The sequence below is a fragment of the Biomphalaria glabrata genome, chromosome 12, assembly GCF_947242115.1.
Source record: "Biomphalaria glabrata chromosome 12, xgBioGlab47.1, whole genome shotgun sequence".
NCBI lineage: Eukaryota > Metazoa > Mollusca > Gastropoda > Planorbidae > Biomphalaria > Biomphalaria glabrata.
The window spans coordinates 11,281,027-11,303,897 of record NC_074722.1 but is presented as its reverse complement, the minus strand read 5'-3'; the positions used below and the strand labels follow the sequence as shown (position 1 = coordinate 11,303,897).

The 22,871-nt window shown below is 32.7% G+C and overlaps 1 protein-coding gene and 1 non-coding gene across 2 annotated transcripts; both read left to right on the top strand.

Annotated features, from left to right (window-relative positions):
- LOC106056196 (HEAT repeat-containing protein 6-like) lies at positions 1–18,864 on the top strand. The gene is made up of 24 exons (XM_056006779.1): positions 1–208; positions 1,219–1,326; positions 1,581–1,718; positions 2,444–2,565; positions 3,099–3,213; positions 3,867–3,959; positions 4,287–4,427; positions 5,380–5,551; positions 5,852–6,042; positions 6,966–7,088; positions 7,216–7,422; positions 7,753–7,852; positions 8,469–9,047; positions 9,622–9,754; positions 10,742–10,907; positions 11,698–11,850; positions 12,030–12,152; positions 12,950–13,074; positions 13,908–14,145; positions 14,684–14,812; positions 15,602–15,769; positions 16,490–16,625; positions 18,005–18,130; positions 18,749–18,864. The coding sequence occupies exons 1-24, from the start codon at positions 32–34 to the stop codon at positions 18,802–18,804; spliced, it is 3,819 nt and encodes a 1,272-aa protein (XP_055862754.1). The 5' UTR covers positions 1–31; the 3' UTR covers positions 18,805–18,864.
- Positions 18,865–20,537: 1,673 nt separating this feature from the next.
- On the top strand, positions 20,538–20,610 carry Trnav-cac (transfer RNA valine (anticodon CAC)). The gene has a single exon. It is a non-coding gene; the product is annotated as a tRNA-Val (tRNA).
- The last annotated feature ends 2,261 nt before the right edge of the window (positions 20,611–22,871 follow it).

Here is a 22,871-nt window from a genome sequence, read left to right as displayed (position 1 = left end):
CGATTACTCCCCGTTACCGGCTGTAAACAAAATGGCCTCACCACGATCTAAGTTGGATGAGGTTGAGGCCCAAAAATTCCGAGATAATTTAGCCCGATTAAAAAGTTTTTTTTTCCAAGATGATGAAAAAACAAAGGCTGCTTTAAGCCTTATTTTGGACGAGCTCATAGCTGTTGATTCTTCTGTTTGTAAATTTATTCATGAATATGTAAGTATTGACTATTCAATTGTTATTTTTTGTTACTCACAGTCACTACTCAACTCATACTGTGTAACTCCAACTGTATTAAATTATAAGTATAAATTACTATAAGGTACTATAAACATAATAGATCTATAATAATTAGATCTAGACTCTAGATGTAGATCTATAATCTATATAAAACAGAGTATAAGTATAAAACTATAATAAATTTAGTATATTTTTGTCAGACTATCATGACTATGATTATGAATACTATGATCATGATGAAGTATAAAGTTACAATAAAGTATAAATAATTAATAATTATTTTATATATATATATTATTTTTATATATATATTATTATATACTGTTATTATTAATATTATATTATTATTATAATTATAAGTAAAATCATAAAATATTAATTATTATTAATCTTTCTTTATTTCTAGATCTATTACTAGACTTTATAATAGAATTATATATAATCAATTATAATCCAATCTAGAAGACCTAGACTCTAGGCCTAGACTAGAGTCTAGAGTCTAGAGTAGATGATATCTAACAGCTAACTAATCTAAGACTAAGTAAGTTCTTAGACTTAGAATTAGATCTAGTCCTATTCTAGAATCTAGATCTAGGTCTACTTAAGTCTACTAGTCTACTTAAATCTTATCATGACTATCATCTTTGATCTTATCATGACTAGATATTCTAAAAATCTAATTAATAATGACTAATTCCTGAAAGTCAGTATGTCTGAATGATGTGTGAATCTGAGGTACTTGAGGTCAGAATTATCTTTTTTTTTTTTTTTAGGGTGGTAATGAGATCTAGATCTAGATATATATGTAGATCTAGATCTAATGATCAATATAAGTATTAAGTACTGCTACTAGACAAGCCTAGGGTGATCACTGTTTTTGAAGTCATTAACCTGGTGTTTCTGCACTTAATGCTGTTCAGTGAATTTTTTCCAACTCATTACTTTAAGTAAACAAAAACAAAAATAATTCTTTTTTTTTTTTACAGGAAGGCAGCGAATTGTTGGCTCGTTTGTGTCACTCCATACCTATACATTTGGAACGGATCGTAGTGAAACTGTGTCTGGTGATCACCAACTTTATTACACACAAGAATGTAAGTGTCATATAAAAATATAAAATGTTAATTATTAGAATAACTGAAATAGTGCTTCTGAATGAGATAGTCCCTAACAAGGATGTATATATATCAAATAAAACATTTATCACTAAATTTGATAGTATCTATGAAAAGCTGTTGTTGTTTTATTACACAGGTTATTTTGTCCTAACAAAGATGTAAATCTGCTAAAACATTTATGACTGAATTTGATAGTATCTTTGACAAGCTGTTGTTGTTTTATGACACAGGTTATTTTGTCCAGTGGTGATCTTCATACTGTTGTTCAGTTTCTCACCCAGGCTTTACTTCAGACTCAAAGTTTTATCCACTCAGACATCCTTAGAGCTCTTAGTGCAGTCTGTGAGAATAATAGTCATCGTATTGAGGTACTGATCCTTTAAGTTTACTCATGCTATATCACAATACTTGTTCTGTGTTGTTTTTTTTCTGTCCTTTTTATTATATTACTTGATTTAAAGACATTGTGTTATATCATGAAATCATTTGTCTTTAAGCTGGAAAGAAAACTCTAAGTGGATTGTTGAATATGTTTGTCAGTCATGGGAAACTATCTTTCAATACAGACAGAAGTCTGCAAAACCTGCCAAAAATCTCTCTTATATAAGAAGATAAGATACTGTGAACATTATTTCAGGAAGAGTATTGATCATTGGACACATTGACAAATATAGAAAATGCATAAACATTAGGATGTGCTACTTGTTGCAAACAAATGTTTGAAGTCATAGAGCGGCTTCAAAAAAAGATTTCTAATAGAAGGTCAAAATATTTGGATATTAATCCTGATAGATTTAATTTCAGATAAATCTCTGCCCTGGAAGGACTGTTGTGACATGGTTACTATGTGTGGTCAACCGTGATTTCCCGCAAGTCCCCTAACTCCCTGGTACCCAACACTTGACCGTGTGTCACAGTTGACCACACATAGTAACCGTGTCACAAGCAATTTGAAAACATTTTGGAAAAAAAAACAGAAATAATGTATCTTTTTGATGGTTTTCTTAAATAGTATTTTTTATATGTGTAAATGGCCAGGTAAGTAAAATAATACTTTCTTAATAGTGCTCAATGTTTTACATTATTTGAATAGAAATTCCATGATGTTCTGGTTGGAGGTCAGGGACTATTACTACACTTAACAGATGACACAACCAATGATGAAGAAGTTGTGGTTGAAGCTGTCAGGTGTTTAGCTGTGTTTACATCAATAAGGTAATGGCAGTCAGGTGTTTAGCAGTGTTTACATGAATAATGTTTTGGAAGTTAGGTATTTAGCATTGTTATGGAACTTGCATTGATCATATCTTTTATATCACAGCTTTATAGAAAAAAGATCTCAACATTTATCATATTTATAAGCTACAGAGATTCCTTCAAAAAAAAAAAGATCATTATGCATATCATATTAATGTGTTAACCTAGTCTTACATACTAGAGACTCTTTTAAGTCATTAGTTTTCCTGGCTTCTTCAGGCAGGATATTTCTGGCCTAAGTGTTTAATATAATAAGAAACATTTCCTTTGTTGCAAATTGTTAAACTATGAAATATTCCTTTTTAATAATTTTAAATTTTCTTGGCAGTAAAGAAAAAATCTTGGCAACAAAATAATATATTCTGTTACTATGTCGGTATAGTTTGTAAAGTCTGTGGTACTTCCAAATAGGAATATATATAAATAGAAGCTTTTGCCAATTTACTAGTCTTTTAACTTTTCAGACTAAATTTTTCTAATTTTTATTTCAGACCTAACTATGCTGAGCACATAGAAGTGAGATATCTGTCTGCCAGTTTTGATACTCTTGTCCATCTTTTACACAGAGCTCCTAACATGAAAATGGCATCACATCTTCAAAACAAGGTGTGTATAGGAATGTTTTCAGGCCATGTTTGTAAGTATATAATAGTCCTGTATGTAAATAAGTATGTTCTTTAATGCTCATCATGACACAAACAGTAGTGTTAGATTAGTATTGCAATGATCTGGGTTTTTTTATATTAAAATCTTTCTACCTTAGCAAATAAGCTACTTGAATGCTATGGCACTGAACATCCTAAAAGATGACTACACACTTTTTATTGTATAAATTCATTTACATTTAAGCACGTGAATCATTCACCTCTTTAACTGAATATTGTGAGACTTTTATTCTAAATTTAGTTAAAGCAGATTTTTATAATTGTTTTAAATTTACAATTAAAATAAAATAGATTGTGTTAAATACCCTCCTCCAAAAATGTAATTAAAATTTGCTATATAAGAATCTAGAATAATATTCATATATATTATTACTCATTAAATACCCTCCTCCAAAAATGTAATTAAAATTTGCTATATAGAATCTAGAATAATATTCATATATTTAATCGATAAAACAGCTTATCAAAATGACATCTTTTGTTTTATCAAATTGAAAAAAAATTTAGCTAATTGTGGAATAGTGGTAAGTCATATCTGTTTGAAATAGAATTGTCTACCCATACTGACTGACATTATTTACTCTGTAATGCTAGCTTCTCATGTACTGCTTCAGTGGAATCCAGAACATTATTGTATTGAAACGTTTGCCAAACATTGAGCTGGGAATACTCTTTGCTGCTGTCAGGGTAAGAGCAGATTTTTTAAAACTCTTGTTGCCACATGTGTTTTCTTAAATTTTTGTCTTTCCAATACTTAGCATTTTATTCTTTTTTTTTCAAGAATGTCTAATTTACAAGCTTAATATAAGAAACAAAATACTTTAGCATATTGTTTTAAGAATTAGTTTGTATTAGCTATTTAAATAATTTGCTATCATTGACTTTATTAGTGAATTGGAATTTCGGCAGGTTTGATAGTTTGATATTGTTAGCTATTATAGTAAAAAAAAAAAATATGACAGATGAGTTAATCAGTTTGGTATGGCTACATGGTGTTATTTAATATTTCCAAAGGCTTATATGTTTTATGGCCTAACCAGTCAAACAGTGAACATACCAACACAGTTGTATCCCAATGTGGTTACCCCTTATGATCCCTTGGCCTCCTCTAAGACCCCCAAACAGACTGGCAACTTTTCAACAACACCAGGGGAGGTAAGTTTTATGATTTATCTTTTTTTTTCCTACTACCAATGTAGAAAAGGTAAACTAGATTATTAAATATTAAATTTAATTCTTATACTCAGAAAATTTCATAAATGATTAATTGTAAATGAACACATTTATATACCAAAAAAAGTCCATATTATAATTTAAAATGAAGGATTTATATTTAATATTTTTGAAGAAAGTAATTACTACATTGCATTAAGACAAGGGATTCTAATATTTTCACATTATAGTTAGACTAACATAAGATTGTATTTTTCATTGTAATCCTCAATTACTACAGATTGTTTTTGAGCCCATGAATAAATCAAAAAAAACATTGGCATGTGGTTAATTATAGATATTTACAGCTAGCCCATTAACTAATGGTACTATTAGTAAAATATTGTTTCTTTATTATAGATTGAATTGAAATTAAGTCCTTAACAATAGGAAACTATAAAGTAAAATTAACACAAGCTCTAAGGCAGAATGAATAGCAATTCCTTTGATTCTGAAGGTTAAGGATGATTGTAGTGTTTCATGTGACTACGCAAACCCAGTGGCAGCCTGCATAATGTGTCACATCTAATGCAGACAAGTGTAATATGGATAAGCAAATGATTGCACAGGCCTTTCTGGGAGCATATCATTACTAGTTTTGAGTTCATATTAACTAACAGATGAACTAGGCATACACAAGATTGAAGTAACTGTGAACAGACTAAGTCAGCTTCAGAAGCTTCAATATAATGTTTTAATACAGAATGGCAATGGTCCAGTCTCAGTCACTAATGTTATAGATGTTAGGTCTATGAAAGCCTAGCCTCAACAACTGTTTCTCATCTGTAAACTACAGTCTCGTTATGAATTAATGTTGTTATATTTGTACGTTCAGTAGCGATGCTACTCTACACAATGCAAAGATCTTATTAAAAATAACTTTTGTTCTGAAAAGTCTAAAAGCAGCAGAGGTCGTGGGAGAGGTGGAGGAGCAATCCATGGGGACAGAATCAAGAGGCAGAGAAAAAAGAAAGACAAAGCTAAAGGAGATGAGGCTGAAAGAGAGACAAGTCAAAGTAGTCTGACCGGTGGTACACATAGGTCCACTGACCAATTGGTACTTGCAGGTATCTATTTGTCTAAGTCTTTTGTGAAAATGACATGTTTTTTTAAGATTATTTTATTATCATGCAATTAAATTTTCAATGTCTTAAGTGTTGTTTGTTTTTTTTCTATTTAAGCAGATTTTAATTCCGTCTAATTTTTTTTTTATAAATTACATTTTACCAGTTCTTTCCATCCTGCATCATATTCAAGGGGGGAATAATAGATTGCTTATTGAGACTCTAAGAATCATATTACTAACATTAAAAAACATTTTTTATTGTCATAAAATAAAAAAAAATGTTTGTCCATTGTTTTGACAGGAACTTACTCAGGTTCATGGAGCACTGTCACTCCAGATGAAGAAGCTCTGACCTGGGACATGACATGGCTAAAGTTCAGCAGTTCAGATTCAGAGTACTCTGACACAGAAGGAGGAAGAGTTAGGCAGCACAGATCTGAGGCTGTCAAAGTTCGACAATGTGCACTGAACTGTTTTCTAAACATTGTTCGGGTAAGATGAAACTCTTAAACTTAACATTCATTGGTGATTGTATTAAGCCAGGTTTTGGTAAGCTGTTTTCTTGAAGACATTGTATGACTATGCCAGAGAGTTATTTCACAAATCTTCCTTAAAATAAAAATATTATGAGACTTAAACATAATCTGCTATTATCATTTAACTGATTCTAATTTCATCTTCCTATTAGACAACTTACATTCATTCATCAGCTTCATTATGCAAGTGAAAGAATAAGGTTTATCTCCTAGATATTGTTAATGTTTATTGAATACTCCAAAATGTTTTTGTGTCTATATCCTCTTGAACCAAACACCCACATAAGTAGATAATCTCCAACTTTCTTTCTTGCTTTTTATTCTTCAGGTCTCTGTGTACACATTTCTTCAAATGTTTTGAAACTAAACTTCTCTTCCAAAGTGTTGCTTGTCATAATGTACACTACTTGTAATCTTATTTCAGCATCCTCTCAGTTTAGATGCTCACTTTGTGTGTCCATTCATTTCTGAAAGAAAAGTTATTCTCCATTTTATAGTTTCATTTGCAGGGCTAATAAATTATTATATCTGATTTTAAACATTCTCTTAACTTTTGAGTGAATCTGTTCTAAAAGTATATTTTGTTTTCTATATTTAAAATATTTTGTTTAGTGTAATGTGTAAATTGTAAGATAAATTTCATCATGGAGATGATTATTATTATTATTATTTATATATGATGTGTTTTCTTGTCATGACTTGAGTAAATTGACCTTCTGTTTTCTAAAAAGTGCATCTTGAATTCTTGTCATACTGGCATTAAAAAAACTCTACTTTATACACAAGTACAATGAACTAAGAAATGGTTTTAAGTTTTAGACATTTAAAAAATACTTCTTGTAGTTTTGTATTTATATATTTCTGAATGACTGTCACCAGGTGGTTGATAAGAGGCTCATGTTTGGCTATTGGTCATCATTTATCCCTGATGTTGGCCTTAGCAACAATGCTTCTCAAACACAGTCCCTTTTTACAACCATTTTAAAGGATCCTTCTCCTAAGGTAACTAAATACCTTACCGAGCTACACATATTTTTTACATTTTAATCAGAAACAGTGTCAAAAAATTTTAGCTTTTATTCTTTTTATAGATTTTTACAAGTTTTTTTTATCTTCTAACTTTTTTTAGTGTCGTATGGCAGCTGTGGCAAGTCTGACAGCCATGTTGGAGTCTACAAAACCATACCTTGCTGCTGCTGAAGAAATAACCCCTCACCAAGCTGCTTTCACTCCCTTCTCTGCCATTTTGGGTTCCATGATTCGTGAGATGCACAGGTGTCTTGTTCAGGCTCTTGTTGCGGAAAATTATAAAGCTGTTCTTACACAGATAATAAAGGTAACTGTTACCTTGGATGTTGGGAAAACTGATGGTTTTATTTTGTTTCATGTCTTTGTTGATAGCTACATTAACTCTTTTTTTGTCATAATGTATAGAAAATAACTTTGCAATACAAATCAGGAAAGAAATTGAAGGAAAGATAATGAAATATTTGATTAATAATAGATTAAACTGGGATTTTTCTCTCTTAAGTTACATTCATTTGTTAGAGAGCCTCTGAACACATTCTTCATGCCAGTTTCTACAAATAGCTGTGCATCTGTGTGTGTGATGTGACAGTGAGAGAGGCTACTTGAATAACAATTAAATTTCTTTTCTTCCTACTAGTGTCTGGCTAACTTGGTGAACAATGCACCTTACCACAGATTGAACCCTGGACTTCTGACAAGAGTTCTCAAACAAATCAGGCATTTCTATAACCACAAAGGTTATGCTCTGTCATTTTCACCTATTTTCACATTGCAATTTAAAAATTAAAAAAAAAAAATTTAAAACTTCGAAACAACTGTGAGGGAATGTAAAACAAAACCCAAGCTTTTTCGCCTACAATAGATTATTTTAGCTCTCCTATTGCCTGTCTACTTAGAGCTAAACATTTTTTTCTTTTCCAAAAAAAGTTTTCAATACTAATGGCTTTATTTTACTGGGGTATATGGGAAAACATTTAATTGCTAAACCAAGAGTGTCTGAAGCCTAATGAAGACTAGAATTTTTGTTAATGGGATCTTGGGACATTCTTGAGTCCACTTAATGGGAGGATGACTGCATGGGAAAAGTAATTTAAAAAAATTTTTACTCTTATTTATCGTTAACATAATGAACAGATTCTCATCTGGCCTATAGTTTTGTTATATCAAACTTTACCATTCTGCATTGACTAGTTTTTTATATCCAGAGTTCAATTATAACAGTATAATTTAAAAATTCTAGAATACTCTATTGATGCTCTATGAAATAAATTATTTTTTTCTTATTTGCCTTTTTTTAGCATAATCTTTTAATATTTGAACTATATTTGTAAAATCATTTGATAATATCTACAGATCCCAATGTGCGAACGGCATGCTTGACTTGCATTGGATCAATTGTGGGCATCAAACCACCCCTGATGGAAGTGTCTCAGCTGATAAAGCCACCGCACCCCCCTCTTGGTGTCAACCGTTCTGCCAACCCTGGTGACTCCCCTCTTTTTAGACCAGAAGATGCCTCTTACCTTCTGTATCCTAGTTTTGCCACCCCGCAAGTGTCTAAAGTTGCAGAGGAAGCAGATGAGTCTGAAAGAGAAGCTGAGACTCTCACCCCTTGCATTTCAGTGTCAGAGCCAGACAAATCTTCAGGTGAGATAGGCAGTGATCCTCAGAAGTCTGATGTAGATGAATTGTGTATCAATCCATGTCTCGATACCACGGCTATGGAAACATTAGGCAACAACTCTAAAGATGTTTTTGAATCTGGAGATCCCTGTGATAGCATACTAGGGAAAAAACAAGGACCAGAGGTATTGTATCCAGTGTTAGGAGCAAGTGGTGGCTCAGACACTCCAGTTTACACAGACCACATTCTGCAAGCCCATGCCAGAGAGACTTCCTGGGTCATCAAACTTTGTGTAAAAAATATTACAGGTAAAGCTTATACTATTTGAAATATTCATATTTATACAGGTGTTAGTTAATTCATTTTTAACACGTCTTTTGATTCAATAATATGACTGTAAATTTTAATTATATAGTTTGATTTATCATTTTATATCACAGTAATTAATATAAGCTGGGGTTAGTCTTCATATTGTACCAGGTTGAAATTATGTTTTGTTACATTTCAGAACCTCCTAAAACCAATTTAACTCTAACACATCCTGGCCAGGATTGGAAAAAAATATATATATAGCCCAACAAGCATACACATACAAAACAAGTAGACTATTAAATCACATTACCCTATTTCAAATAACAACAAATCATATTAATAACTGAGAGTGCTTTAGATTTATAAGATGATATAGTTTTAGTTCCCACAACTTGATTCCCAAAATGCAACAACAATATTAATAAAAGTTAAACCAATCTTCCTGATTTATTTTTAAGATATTTTATGGTAATGTGTTTATGAGGTGTTTTTTTTAGTGTGTATTTGACTACATTGACAATGGTTTCTACAGCAAAACTTTTTTTTAATTACAATTTTTTAACCTTCCAGGTCAACCTGACCTAGCCAAGGATGACATTCAGTCCAGAAAAGAATTGCCTCAGAAATATGAACCTTTACCAGTAAGATTGGAAGCTTTACAAGTTATGAGCAATTTAATCAAAAATTATTTCCCAGTCATTAGGTAAGTTGTTTTTTTTTTCTTTTTTTTTCTTTTTTATTTAACTTTAGGATGTATTAGCTAGTCTGGAATATATTTTTTTTCTAAAATAAGGGTACAATTTATATTTCTTAAACATAGATCTATTCTATTAACTCATGGTTCCGTTTTTTAAGAAATTTTTAAAATTACTATTGATTATAGAATATTTAGTACTGTACTGTACATGTAGATTTGTTGTTATATAGGTTTAAGTGTTTGATTTTGAGTTTCATTATCTGTGAAATGAAAGGAGAATAATTAGCAAAAAATAAATGTTTTTAAGAGGGAAAAGGTTTTTTTATTCATATTGACTTTATTTACTTATCAAAACTTATCAAAATAATTGTTTTTTTCACTACTGTGGATTTTTACTCATCTGAAGAAATCTGGAATATTAACCTTTCACTAAATAAGGTATCCTTGTTAAGAAACTTTTTTTTTTGTTAAAAAGTTGGATTCCTTGAAAGAAATCCCAAAAGTTAAATAATATCTGAAATTAGCAAGATAAAAAAGTTTTTTTTCATTTTTGAACTGAGTATTCTATACCTCTTGAATGTGTTTTCCTGTTTCAATATGCTACAATTTATGAATCCTAATTCATATTTTAACATTAAACAAAAGGAAGCAACTAAACTTCTCCATGGTCCAGCTAGTTTAATATTAAAACAATTTTGTTTGTTTATATAAGGCTTGATTTCAAGTCTGAAGATTAAGGAGGAGTGCAAGTATTTCACGTTGCAAAATACTGCATTTTCTCCAGCCTGGGCTCAGTATTTTTAAAATGGTAATTAGCTTGCACAGACCATTACCAGTTTAATAGTGAAATCAGATTCATTTGCAGTTTTCTTTGTTTAATGGTCAAATCAGATTCATTTGCAGTTTTCTTTGTTTAATGGTCAAATCAGATTCATTTGCAGTTTTCTTTGTTTAATGGTCAAATCAGATTCATTTGCAATTTTGTTTTTGTAGGCAAAGTTTTCATCTGCTTAAGAACCTTGTCCAGATGTGCCTGGAAGATACCAACTACATCATTAAGCTCCATGGCTCTAAAGTACTGGATGAGTTTACACAAGTGTTACAGAGAGATATTCAAGATGCCAGCATAGCTCCAAGCCATGTCATACCTTTTGAACAGGTCAATTAATGCCAAGATTTTATCATCAGGCACCAACTGCTAAATTTCTTACATAATTTTATTTCAAAAGTCATTTGTTTGCTAATTGTTTTTTAAATATGTATTCTCTGGATATGACAACATTAAAATTATTATCTAACCTTCACTTGATCTGCTTCAGGTATTTCATACCCAAACTTGGGATAAAAACTTTACTTTACAATATTCCACAAAGTTGGTTCCAATATTAGTCTTGGTTTCATTTTCTAATTTTATGCAGAACCAAAGTGTATTTTATCTCCATAAGATAATATACTATACATACATATATATTATGTATAAATAATGTGTAATGTATTATTATTTAAATTTTCTTTTTTTAGTAACTTAGATTTTTCATAAATATAAGTCCTGTCTAGCTAATGGCTAAGAGTAAAAATAATTTGTTTACAAATGTATTTATATGATATGTAATATAGACAAATAGAAGAAAAATACAGTTTTAGACTAATTAACTTTTGAGACAAGTTCTGTGTTGAATAATAATTCTTGTTCCAATGAAAATATAAATATTTAAATAATGATATTGCAGCAAGTTTATTTTATCTTTACACAAATTTTATCAAATAGAATTACTGAGTACAATTACATTATTAAGGAGACAATAACTTTTCTGAAAGTTGACATTTGTAATTTTCAGTTTGTTACTTACATGTCAATCATTTGTTATGATAAGGAATGTAACTAATATACATAGACTCACCTCATCTACAGGACACTTTTTTAAACTTCTCCTATTTCCTTGTTATAGATTCTAGATTTTTGGCTCTACCTTTTAGAAGATCCTCTACCCAAGCTGTTAAACTACAATCCAGAGTTGACCACAGAAGGGAATAATTTAGTTCGGTCTGGTGCTTGTGAGTGTATGGCCAACATTGGGGAAGGAATCTTTTCTAAGCTGCCAGTGGGTTGAACCTCTTTTTAAGATAATGTTCACTCTTAAAAATTATATAGATTTGTTTTACCTACATTATGACAAAAACTATTAGTCTTACCATTATTTTATAATTATTTACCTAGCAATTAAAAATTTAAATAAACAAGTAATATTGAGTCCTCTTTCAACAAAAACAAACTGAACAGCACCATCGTCAAATGCAGTGTGTGACTCTGGTTCTGGGCCTAGCTGATGATGAAGACAAACTGATCAAAGCCTCTGCTGTCAGAGCTCTAGGGATCTATGTTATGTATGCCTGTTTGAAAGATGTGAGTGGTACTTATTCATTTTCTTTGACCTCTATTTATTTATATTTCGCTGTGTTGCTATTTGTAAGGGACTATTATACTAATATTTTACTATAATATAATATTTAAAAATCTGAGCATTTCTTTTGTCCTGAAAGAAATTCAATTTCAATGGTCACAGTTGAGTGGGTTTTGGATTATATTTTGTTCAACAAATTATTAGCAAGAATTATCTGAGTTCCTGATTCAAATCTTGGTGGAAGCAATTTCTCCCTAAATTTAAACACTTTAATTCCATCAAAAGCATAGCTGCTAAAACAATTGGTTATCAATCATGCTAGCGTTTTTAGGCCTTTGTTCAGTTTTTAGTTAATAACATTGAACTATTTCAATCCTTACTGTGATTTTCAGGCATTGGACTTAAAATTCGTCTTTCTATCAATCAATGTAATATACCAGATATGGCTAATTATAATAATAATATATCTTTATTATCCATGAGTAAATTTATCTTAGAGTTTTGCATTACACTTCTTACAAAACATTAAAACAATAGCAAATGAAATATACATTCATTTCACTGTATTAATCAAACATTACATGTGAAGTTCACATCAGAAAGTTGGATTTTATTCAATACTTATATTGCCATGGGAAACAAAAGAGTTTTTGTGTCTGTTTTTGTGATCCATGTTCTGTTAAAAAAAAAATTAAAGAAAAATAATGTCAAATGAGGGAAATGTTGTTTTTTTTTCATTTTATTTTTTAAAAAAAAGCAAAACATCAAAGCATTAAAAATGACATTTTTGATTTTTTAGGATGTTGCATTTATCATGGATGCTGGGAGGGCTATTCTCCGATGCATGGAGTCATCAAGCAACAGTGTGAGGTTTAAAGCTGCCTGGGCCATGGCCAACCTTTGTGACACATTGGTTAGTAATAAGTAAGTGACTTTTCAGATGTCCTCTTGTCATTGCACATCTTTTTTTCAGTTTTTTTTTCTTTAACAGTTAAATGTGTTACACTTATTCAAAAACAAAGTGCAGTGTTAACCTAAAGCTTTTAATAAGAGCGAAACTATGTTGTATAAGTGGTGCAGTGTTGTGCAGCTCAAATAAGGGTCCATGGTTTGGTTTGCTTGGAATTCAGAGAGTATGTAGTGAGCTCTTTTTGGTAATATTCACATTAAAAGTTTGTCACAGAAAAAGGGTAAACTCAACATGATCTGCAATATTTTATTTACAATGTAGGTAAAGTTGAAGTGGAACATTTTTTTTTACTCTTTAAAACATGATGGCTATGTGGGTAAAATGTCTGATTTGAAAGTTCAATATTAGAGTCCTTTTGGAGTAAAAAAAATGTGTTTTCCTTTTAGAATGGAATATGTACCGTCCATCCACCCAACTCTCATGTGTCTGGGGTAAAGTATTGGTGGTTAGTCATTATGCTAGCCTTACAATGTCCTTAATAACAAACTACCCTGCGACATTGCCTTGAGCTTTAAGGCTTCTGCAGAATTGGACTACTTACAAATATGACTTAAATCTTCACCACAGAAGAAGAAATGCTTCCTTGTCATCAGTAACCACAATCTGACCATGAATGTCATTTTGGCCACTTATGTCCTTATCACATTTCCCATAATTTACAAAAGACCACATAAACTTGTGAATCTATTTCCTTTGTGACTCTAGTTTCAAAGGGAAACTTTCTGATTAATTAAATACCTGTTAAATGTTTGTGGCTTAGCTAGTGTACATATATTTCTTTTCCCAGGGAGAATCATGTTGAAGAATTTCTTTTGGAGTTCCCAGAGTCCATGGTTCTTCAACTGGTCCAGTGCGCTGCATCATCAAGCAAGGACAGTGACAAGATAAGCTGCAACTCTGTACGTGCCATTGGAAATTTGCTGAGGTTCTTGACAGCTGCTTCTTTCCAACAACCAGACATGCAGAAGGCAGTTGACACTGCAGTAAAAGGACTGGTTAAAAATATGACCAGTGGTACTATGAAAGTAAGTCATTGTCAACCCTAATGATTGACAAGATGGAGAAATATTTTTCATCTCTCCTCTTTATTTTAGGCAAAGTCAAGGTGTTCATGGTTTTGACATTCTTCTGCACTTAGTCTTTTTTTATTGCAAAACGCAAGTTTTACTTATGTAATCCCACAATAAAATGATCCAAATATGTTACACTAACACTTTATTTATGAATATCATTTTAGGGTATTAAAATGTACATTGTAAAATTTATGCCCAGCAATCATATATATCTATTATAACTTAATGACACCTAGCCAACGACCCATAATTCTTGTTCACACTAATCTGAATGTTTGAACAAATTTTGCAACGAGGCAAATTAAAGATAATTCAATAACCTTTTTTGATTGCCAAGGTTATCTTGTATACTTCAGTGTTTGCCATTGGTCTGTCTTAGGTGTGAGATTGTTCATACACTCATAACAGTCGGCAAAAACATAATATGCTGCTGCTAATGATGCATTTATAGGAAGCTTGTGCCAGATCTAAAAAGTAACATTCATTTCAGGTGCGCTGGAACAGCTGCTATGCTGCAAGTAATGCTTTTCAGAATAGTCATCTCCCACTGGACAAGCCTTGGTTGACTGACATACTGACCACTTTGAGTAAAGTTGTACAGAACAGTTCAAATTTCAAAGTAAGATTTCTTCTAGATTAGATATGTATTGACATTCATTTAACATAGGCTGAATTTAAAGATATAAAGTCATAAAAATTGTGAAAGCATAAAGAGTTTTTGGAGGCACAATGGCTGAACCAGGAGTCCCGGGTTTGAATCTTGGTGAAGACTGGGATTTTTAATTTCGGGATCTTTGAGTCCACCCAGCTCTAATGGGTACCTGACATTAGTTGGGGAAAAGTAAAGGCGGTTGGTTGGTCGTTGTGCTGGCCACATGACACCCTGGTTAACTGTTGGCAACAGAAACAGATGACCTTTACATCATCTGCCCTATAGACCACAAGGTCTGAAAGGGGAACTTTACTTTTACTATAAAGATTTTAATTGATATGTCTATAGCTACCCAAAAACATACTAATTTATTTCAGTTTCATTTTTTTAAGCATAGGTTTTGAGTATTTCAATTGCTTTACAATTAACTAATTAAATCATATACTGGTATTCTGAAATCTTTTCTGATAATCTAGAGAGAAAAAAAGACTTAACACTATGGTTGAAAGGTCCTTTTACTTATGGACTGTTTTATGCAGCAGAATATTGAATGTTTGGTCACTTCTCTTTATTATATCAATTTCACTTGCCCACACAAACACTTTTTATATAACAAAAGTCTGATGATCTGTGACCATTTGAAAATGTGCTATTGGGATCTTTCAATCTGCATGGGCGACAAAAGTTTATAGTTGCAAAGCAATTCATTATTGTTTGTTTTAAGCTCCACTCTGACCTTCTTCCCTTTGTTGTCAGGTCAGAATCAATGCAGCCTTGGCTTTGTCCAGTGTGCAAAGCAGACAACAATATGGATCGAAAGAAACATTCTGCGATGCCTGGATTAGCTTAGTCTGTGCCTTGGAAAGTGCAGAGAATATAAATGACTTTGCAGAGTACAAGTACAAAGACAGTTTGACCGAGCATGTGCGTTCAAGTTTTTATTTCATTTTACAATGCCAGATTAGCCGTTGGTTTTTCTTTTATCTTTTTTTTTTTTTTACTAGATATTCATCATATTAAATAATTATTATTAAAGCAATTCGTCCACTCATGTTAAGCAAACTATATCATTATTATTACAAGCATTTTGTCTCTTTCATTATACCATCACAAAAGTCCTGCAGGATGATTGGGCTAGGATATAATAATCTTCATTTCTGAAGGAATGTCTGAAGCTTACAAGTCAGAATTTGCCAGTCAAGAAGGAAAATAGTTTAATTCTGTTATCAACTTGTTATGAAAGTTGGACTATGAAATTGAGACTACTCTATGGTGACTAACATCCCTAATTTCTTTGACATCATCTCTTTAAGAGTTGAACTTTCTATTAAATTTGAAATTTTCTAGTCACTACTTAGTATAAAGCATCATTTTCATTATGTTAATAGCTTACATTATAGGGCATAATGTTAATCATTTTGTCTCTCCAAATCAAAAGACATAAGTTATCAAGATTTTATTATTGATTATTTTTGTTTTATCTCTATATGTCTGAGATTTTTTTTATCCACATCTCCACCTGTGATCCCTGCTACAATCCTAACTAGTAAAAATTACATTATCATTAATAACGTGATAGCTCATTGATTATTCAGTTTTACTTTTAGGTTTGCTATAAAACACTATTTTTACTATTTATTTCAGCTTTGTGGTGCAGTCTTGAGGCTAACTACAATGATAGAGGTGTCAGACTTGAGCCTGCTTTCCCAGAGTGTGCTGATCAAAGGACATACCTTCAGAACCTACATGGAGAGATACATTCACTTAGAGTCAAAAAAAGGTATTGACTTCTGTGTTACTCTTTCTTACAGAAATGTTGTTGCGGTATACCTCCCTTGTTGATAAGTAATTTAAAAAACTTTATTAAGAGTTCCCTAGTGTAGATTTTGACTATGTAGCTCATTTTATCTCTCTGACTAACACTGGGCAGCCTTTACAACAACCAATGTGATGGCCTACTGCTGAATGCTAGGCAGCTGGACCAAATGTGTATTAATCCTATTGGAGATAAATTTGAGATTTTGTTTGTTGAATGTTAATATAAAATTATTACATTCACCAATTTACTTTTAAAATATTTCACTTATATATTTATTTTTTTTTAAAGTTATTTAATAAAAAAAAAAGTATTAAAAAAAAAGTAACTTTTAGATATTTTTTTTACTAAATGCAGCTTTAAAAAGTAAAAAAAAAATACTTCATTAGAAATAGTGAATGGGGTAGTAAAGGTCATGTTTATATTCAGTTCATTATATTCATTGTTTTGTTCTAAATGAATCAAAGTATAGCTATGGTCAGAATCATGTAGCCCTGACAGCTGTTTCCCCTCTCCACAAAGCTGATCTATAGAAAGGGCAAGATACAATTTGGGATCAGTGACATCATATGCTCTGACTGCTGCAAGCTGCCTCCAGATTTTTTCTAAAGAGTTGACCCACAAAGCCTTTCCCATGGTTGGGTATAGCTTCAAAGCAGCATTGGGTTAAATTCTAAGCTTTCCTTCTTCTGGGCAGGTAGCCACCCTAGGCTCTCCTGCCCGAAGTTTACTGGTTTATGCACCTGTTACTCATCTTTGCCCCTTCTCCTGTTAATGATGACAGTTCTGCCAGACTCAATATCTGAGCAACACATGAAGGCCACGAGTTGGACTGGTCATCAGAGGCTATTTGAGACACACATGCCATTGGAAATATTCCTTAGGTTGTAAAGTGCTTACATCCTTTACCACTTCCTGCAAAAACAATCTTAAGGAAAAATCTCGATGTTAATGCACATGGAAAGTGCATGGTGTTCTTCGACAATGATTATATGTTATTAAATATGGTTATTGGCTATTGACACTTGTGTTCAAACCTTTTAGATATATAAATTTTGGATTTTGTTAACCCATTTTTGAAAACAAGAGAGTATAAATGTGTATTTAGTATTGTGTTTTTGATCATCTTTGATCATCTTTAAAATGCTCAAATTTTGTCCCATTAATGGTAAACATCAATGCAATGTACTTGCAAAAAAAAAATTAAAAAAAAAATAAATAAATGAAATCTTAAATATCTACTATATTGTATGTATAACTTTTAGAAAAATTATTAAAAAAAAAAAATCCCCATTCTTTTTTTTCCTCTGCCCTACTTTCCCAACTTTTGTTTTTGGTTTCAGCTCAGATAAATGTTCCTAAAGTAGAAAACATTAAATGTCATTTGGAGAAACTGTTGACTGAAGCCACTACAGAGGAACAGAGACGCTGTGTGGTGGGACTGCTACAGGCTTGTCTGCCTGAGTTAGGTGTGTACATCCACAATGTCTTTCTTAGTTTTTATCACCACTTAGAACTTTGCTTTCTGAGTCAAATACTATTTCTTTGTGAACATTTGTTTTTTGTTATTTCCCTGATGTATCAAATAGGGTAGAGATTCTTGGGGATGCATCTTCAAATGACCAGATCATCATCTAAGCATTAAGCATTTTGGCTGATGCTGCTCCAAATCATATATATTTACTTTCTTTCAGCTCTTTTCATGTGATATAAGGCAAACAAACTGTATGGAAAGTTAGGAAGTTAACTAAAACTAACACTAGAGCTATTAACTGGACTGGATTTAGACTTGATATAGCCTTTAGCTATTTGAGATAAATCACCCCCAAACGGCTATATGCCCGTCTTGTATCCAACATCAGGATATATTTCCTTTGTTCTTACTTTAAAATGATTCACCATATCCTTGGACTTGTATCACAAGAAAAAGTAGAGGCCCTAAACTATAGCTTATGTTGCCTATAGGTAAATCCAGGTCTGGTAATTAAGTTGTGTGTGTGTAGGTTATCTTACTATTCTTTAAGCCTTTTTTCATTGCATTATAAGCTTACAATAGTTTTATTTTTATCTGGTTTTTCTTTCCTCAGATTCCACAGATGAAAGAACTCCTGAGAAATCATCCTTTCAACAAATATATGATTAATTTATTTTGTACATTCTCTTACTCTACTTCTATACCAAATAAAATGATCCAATCCATCAATGTTTCAGGTTTCTCTTTCCTTTCAAAAGTTGTTACAAAGATATATTGTTCTACCCTTCTACACAAAAATATTGCATTGAAAAATAAGATAGAACAATATTGAAGGAAAATTGAATGCAGACACACACACACAAATCTAAGTACCCCTAACGTTACATTAACATTTTTTCAAAAAGTTAAGAAGAAAAAAACAGAAGATTTATAATAAGTAGCCTAGGAGAAGAAAGTAAACTAACAAAGTGTCTTCTTCAGGATTTCAAACTGTAAAAAGTATTGATATCAATTTTTAATAGACACAAAGTCTTTATCTGTCGCATTAGTTGATTTCAAATAATTATTCAGTTTTGAAAAGTCTTTTTTCTTTTACCAGGTGTAAAGAAACACTTGAAAGGTTGGCAGAGATCCCAAAATGGCGTAGGCCTACTGTGCTTTTTTTTTTTTTTATCTTCTTTAAAACCAAATAATGCTGTCATTAGATGTCTTCTTAGTCTTGGCATTCTTTTAATGTTTTGTGTTAAATCCTCATATGGGGACATTCATTCTTTATCGGCTGCTGAAATTAGACTTTTCATGGCATTGCCTCAGATAGCCTATTTACTTTCTCACTGATCGCTTTTAGTCTAGGTCTAAGATCAAGCACTGCACTGAAGGTTTGGCTTCACGTCTGCTCATGCCTGAATAGTCCGGCTTCTTGAGATTGTACTCCACGTATTTTCATCTCGTTTGTTGTTTTACAATATTTTACATGTTTCGGATGTTTCTTCTGAGTTGAAGATAATCTATCATACTTTCTGGTCCAAACCTCCCGCAGGAAGACGAGGGATGGCAGCGGACAGTGTATGAACCCGGGACAATCATGACGACAGTCCCATGCGCAAAACGCACGACCATGGAGTCATTCTAATTCCTTTTCTATTAAAATACCATGCTGGTTTGATTTCAGAAGAGCCGTGTAATAGCTTTTAGAGCTAACGAGTAAGCCTTTACCTCCTTTAGTAGAGAAAAAGTTTAGGCCTAAGCTTGGCCATCACGTTCTCGTTAAACCTTTAGTTTGAAGGTATAGCCTACTCAGGTAACTCAGGCCGTCAGGGTATCAGTGAAGTCTCCAGGTAAAACGAAAGGTAAAATCATAGGCAGCTGGCATTGGTCCTTGAGCTGCGTCTCTATTAACTAAATCATCAGAGCAGTAGCAACAAGCAAAATAAAAATACTTTTTTTAAAACAAAGCTAGAAACACCACTGACACTGTTTCAAAATGTTTCTCTGTCAGCAAAGAGTACCAGAAAAAAGAAGAAGAGACAGACAGAAAGCGATGGGATCAGTAACAGTAACATCATATGCTCTGAATGTTTGCTGCAAGCTGCCTCCAGATTTTTTCTCTAGAGTTGACCCTCAAAGCCTTTCCCATGGTTGGGTATAGCTTCAAAGACAACATAAAAGTTAAAAGAATGGACGGGCCTAGCTGCCATTGAAAAAGGTTCTATCCTAGGCAAAAGACAGAGAGGAATGGAGAAAGACGGTCGACTAATCATGTGTGGTGCCCCAGCGGTTGTACCGTCAAAGGAATATGTGAAGGAGAATTCAGCATCAATACCTAAAATAGATAATAATCGTGGTTGGTTGATTAGTTGAAAAGTGGTTTATTATTTAATTTAATTTATTATTTTACAACCGGTTCAATAGTGTAGTGGTTATCACGCTCGCCTCACACGCGAGAGGTCCTGGGTTCGACCCCCAGTTGAACCAGAATAATATTTTTTTTTATTATCGCGGTAACAATCTAGTCTAGTTATTGGTGTCCGTTATAGACCGTTGTCTGGAGCGGTATCCAATTTTGACAAATTCCACTACTAAACCCTTATTTTAAAAAATTCGCTTGTTACTTTTGTCTGATTTAAATCTCAACCTATGAATATTTTCTGTCTCATACTTGAAATTTTGCAGTCGAGGTTTAAGGAAAGGTTTACACAGTTAATATTTGTTTTTACAAAGCTTCTATCAACTCACTCTGTCTGGACAAAATCTCACGGTATTTCTTCCACTTCCCGTTCGCGGATCAAGTTGAAACTTTGCACATTATTCATTGCGGCTAAGGGGAGATAAGCCTTGTGTAGAGAAGTAGTTCGTTCGCTAACAATGTTTAACTTTTTTACTTTTTTTTTTAGACTATAAAACCTTCTATAAGTACCTGTATAGCTCAGTGGCTAACGCGTCGGCCTAACGCTAGAGCTCAAAGTTCGAATTCAGACTCGAGCAACTTTTTTTTAAAAAATAGCTTTTGAAAAAGCAGCACGGAAACATTCCCCTCCCCCCCCCCCCCCACACACACACCACTGGTCCACAAAAATTTTTGGCCATAGCGCATTTAGCATTTTATAAACATGAAAGTTGAGCTAAACAAAAAAAAATACAAACGTTTCTAGTCGCTTAAAAAATTTATTATAATAAGTATAGACATTAAAAAATAATAATTACATATGATTGATGCAATTTCATTCAACTCATTCAATTTTTTAAATAATATTAAACTTTTAAAAAAAAATTATTATTATTTGATTCTTGAGGCTACTAACTAAGCCACTGCAGGCCTGCTTTTACTTTCCACTTGCTCTAGCGTTTAATAAAAGCCACTTAGGCCTATCATTCTGAACAACTTCGGTTAGTCAACGTAAAGATCTGCTGAGAAAATACTGTATGGCCTCCTACAGTCGCGTAACGTCTATGGATCATCTCATAGAAATAAGATGAATGCCCTCCGCGCAGTTGATCTCTCTATAGCAGTGTTTCTCAAACTGTGTGCCGCGGCACACTAGTGTGCCACCGAAGATTTGCAGGTGTGCCGTGGGAGTTTTCAGAACGCCACACGTGCAGCGTTACACAGGTCTGCCTACTATTAAATGTTTATTTTACGTTGCAATGACATTCCCTCTTACAACGACCAGTAATAGTATAGGATCGCTCCATATTGACGAAAAGGGATGTTAGCTATTAAAGTTATGGAATTTATGGAATTTTCCACTATACATATATTATTATAATGACTCAAATTTAGGCCGCCTTTGCAAATGTACAGCAGTTCATGAATTGGTAACGATGATTATAAGTGATGTGTTTCATGTAACTTTTTTAGGTGTATACTAATAGTAACAAATTATCAATAAGTGTTATTCATTGTTATCCATGGAGAAATACGTTAGCAAAAATGAAAAGCATGGAACCAAACGAAGGTACAAAGAAGATTACATCGGATATGGTTTCATATCTTCGGGACCTGAAGATTCTCCATTACCATTCTGTCTGATCTGCAATGCAACTTTGTCGAATGAGCCGCTTGTTCCAAGCAAATAGAAGAGACACTTGGAAACAAAACATCCAGCTGTAAAAGCGCAACCGAAGGAATACTTCGAAAACATCAGGGCTCAACAAAATAAACAAGCTAAGAAACTTACGAACTACATAAAGCTGCCAGAAAAGGAATTGATTGCAAGTTATAAGGTTGCTCAGTTATTAGCAAAACGCAAGAAAGCACACACAGAGGCTGAATCAGTCAATGCACCAGCTTTAGCAATAGTTGTTGAAACTATCCTAGGACCCGATGCCGCCGAAAAAGTTAAAAAAGTTCCATTGTCAAATGATACTATCTCGAGCAGAATTGAAGACTTATCGTCAGATTTACAAGATCAAATCTGCGAACACTTCGACGTGACTGACGATGAAGTGTCTCTGCTGTGGTCTTTTCAAGTTGTTCGGTTCATAAAGGATGAAAAATGTGTCAACGAATTCTTATTTAACAAAGACTTACCAACTACGACCAAAGGCGAAGATATTTTCAAAGTGGTGAACGAAAACATTTTGCTATTCAAACTACAGTGGAAAAACTGTGTCAGCGTATGCACCGATGGCTGTCCTTTCATGAAGGGAAATAGAAAGGGATTCGTCACTCTTGTGCGTCAAGAAAATCCAAAGGTATTAGTTGTTCACTGCATGATCCACAGAGAAGCTCTTGC

Excerpts from the sequence above, each read along its gene's own strand:
- LOC106056196 (XM_056006779.1), top strand. The coding sequence starts at position 32 with ATGGCCTCACCACGATCTAAGTTGGATGAGGTTGAGGCCCAAAAATTC. Across the intron at positions 6,043-6,965 it reads GTTTTCTAAACATTGTTCGG|GTGGTTGATAAGAGGCTCAT; the intron begins GTAAGATGAAAC and ends GACTGTCACCAG. Across the intron at positions 13,075-13,907 it reads GACACATTGGTTAGTAATAA|GGAGAATCATGTTGAAGAAT; the intron begins GTAAGTGACTTT and ends TTCTTTTCCCAG.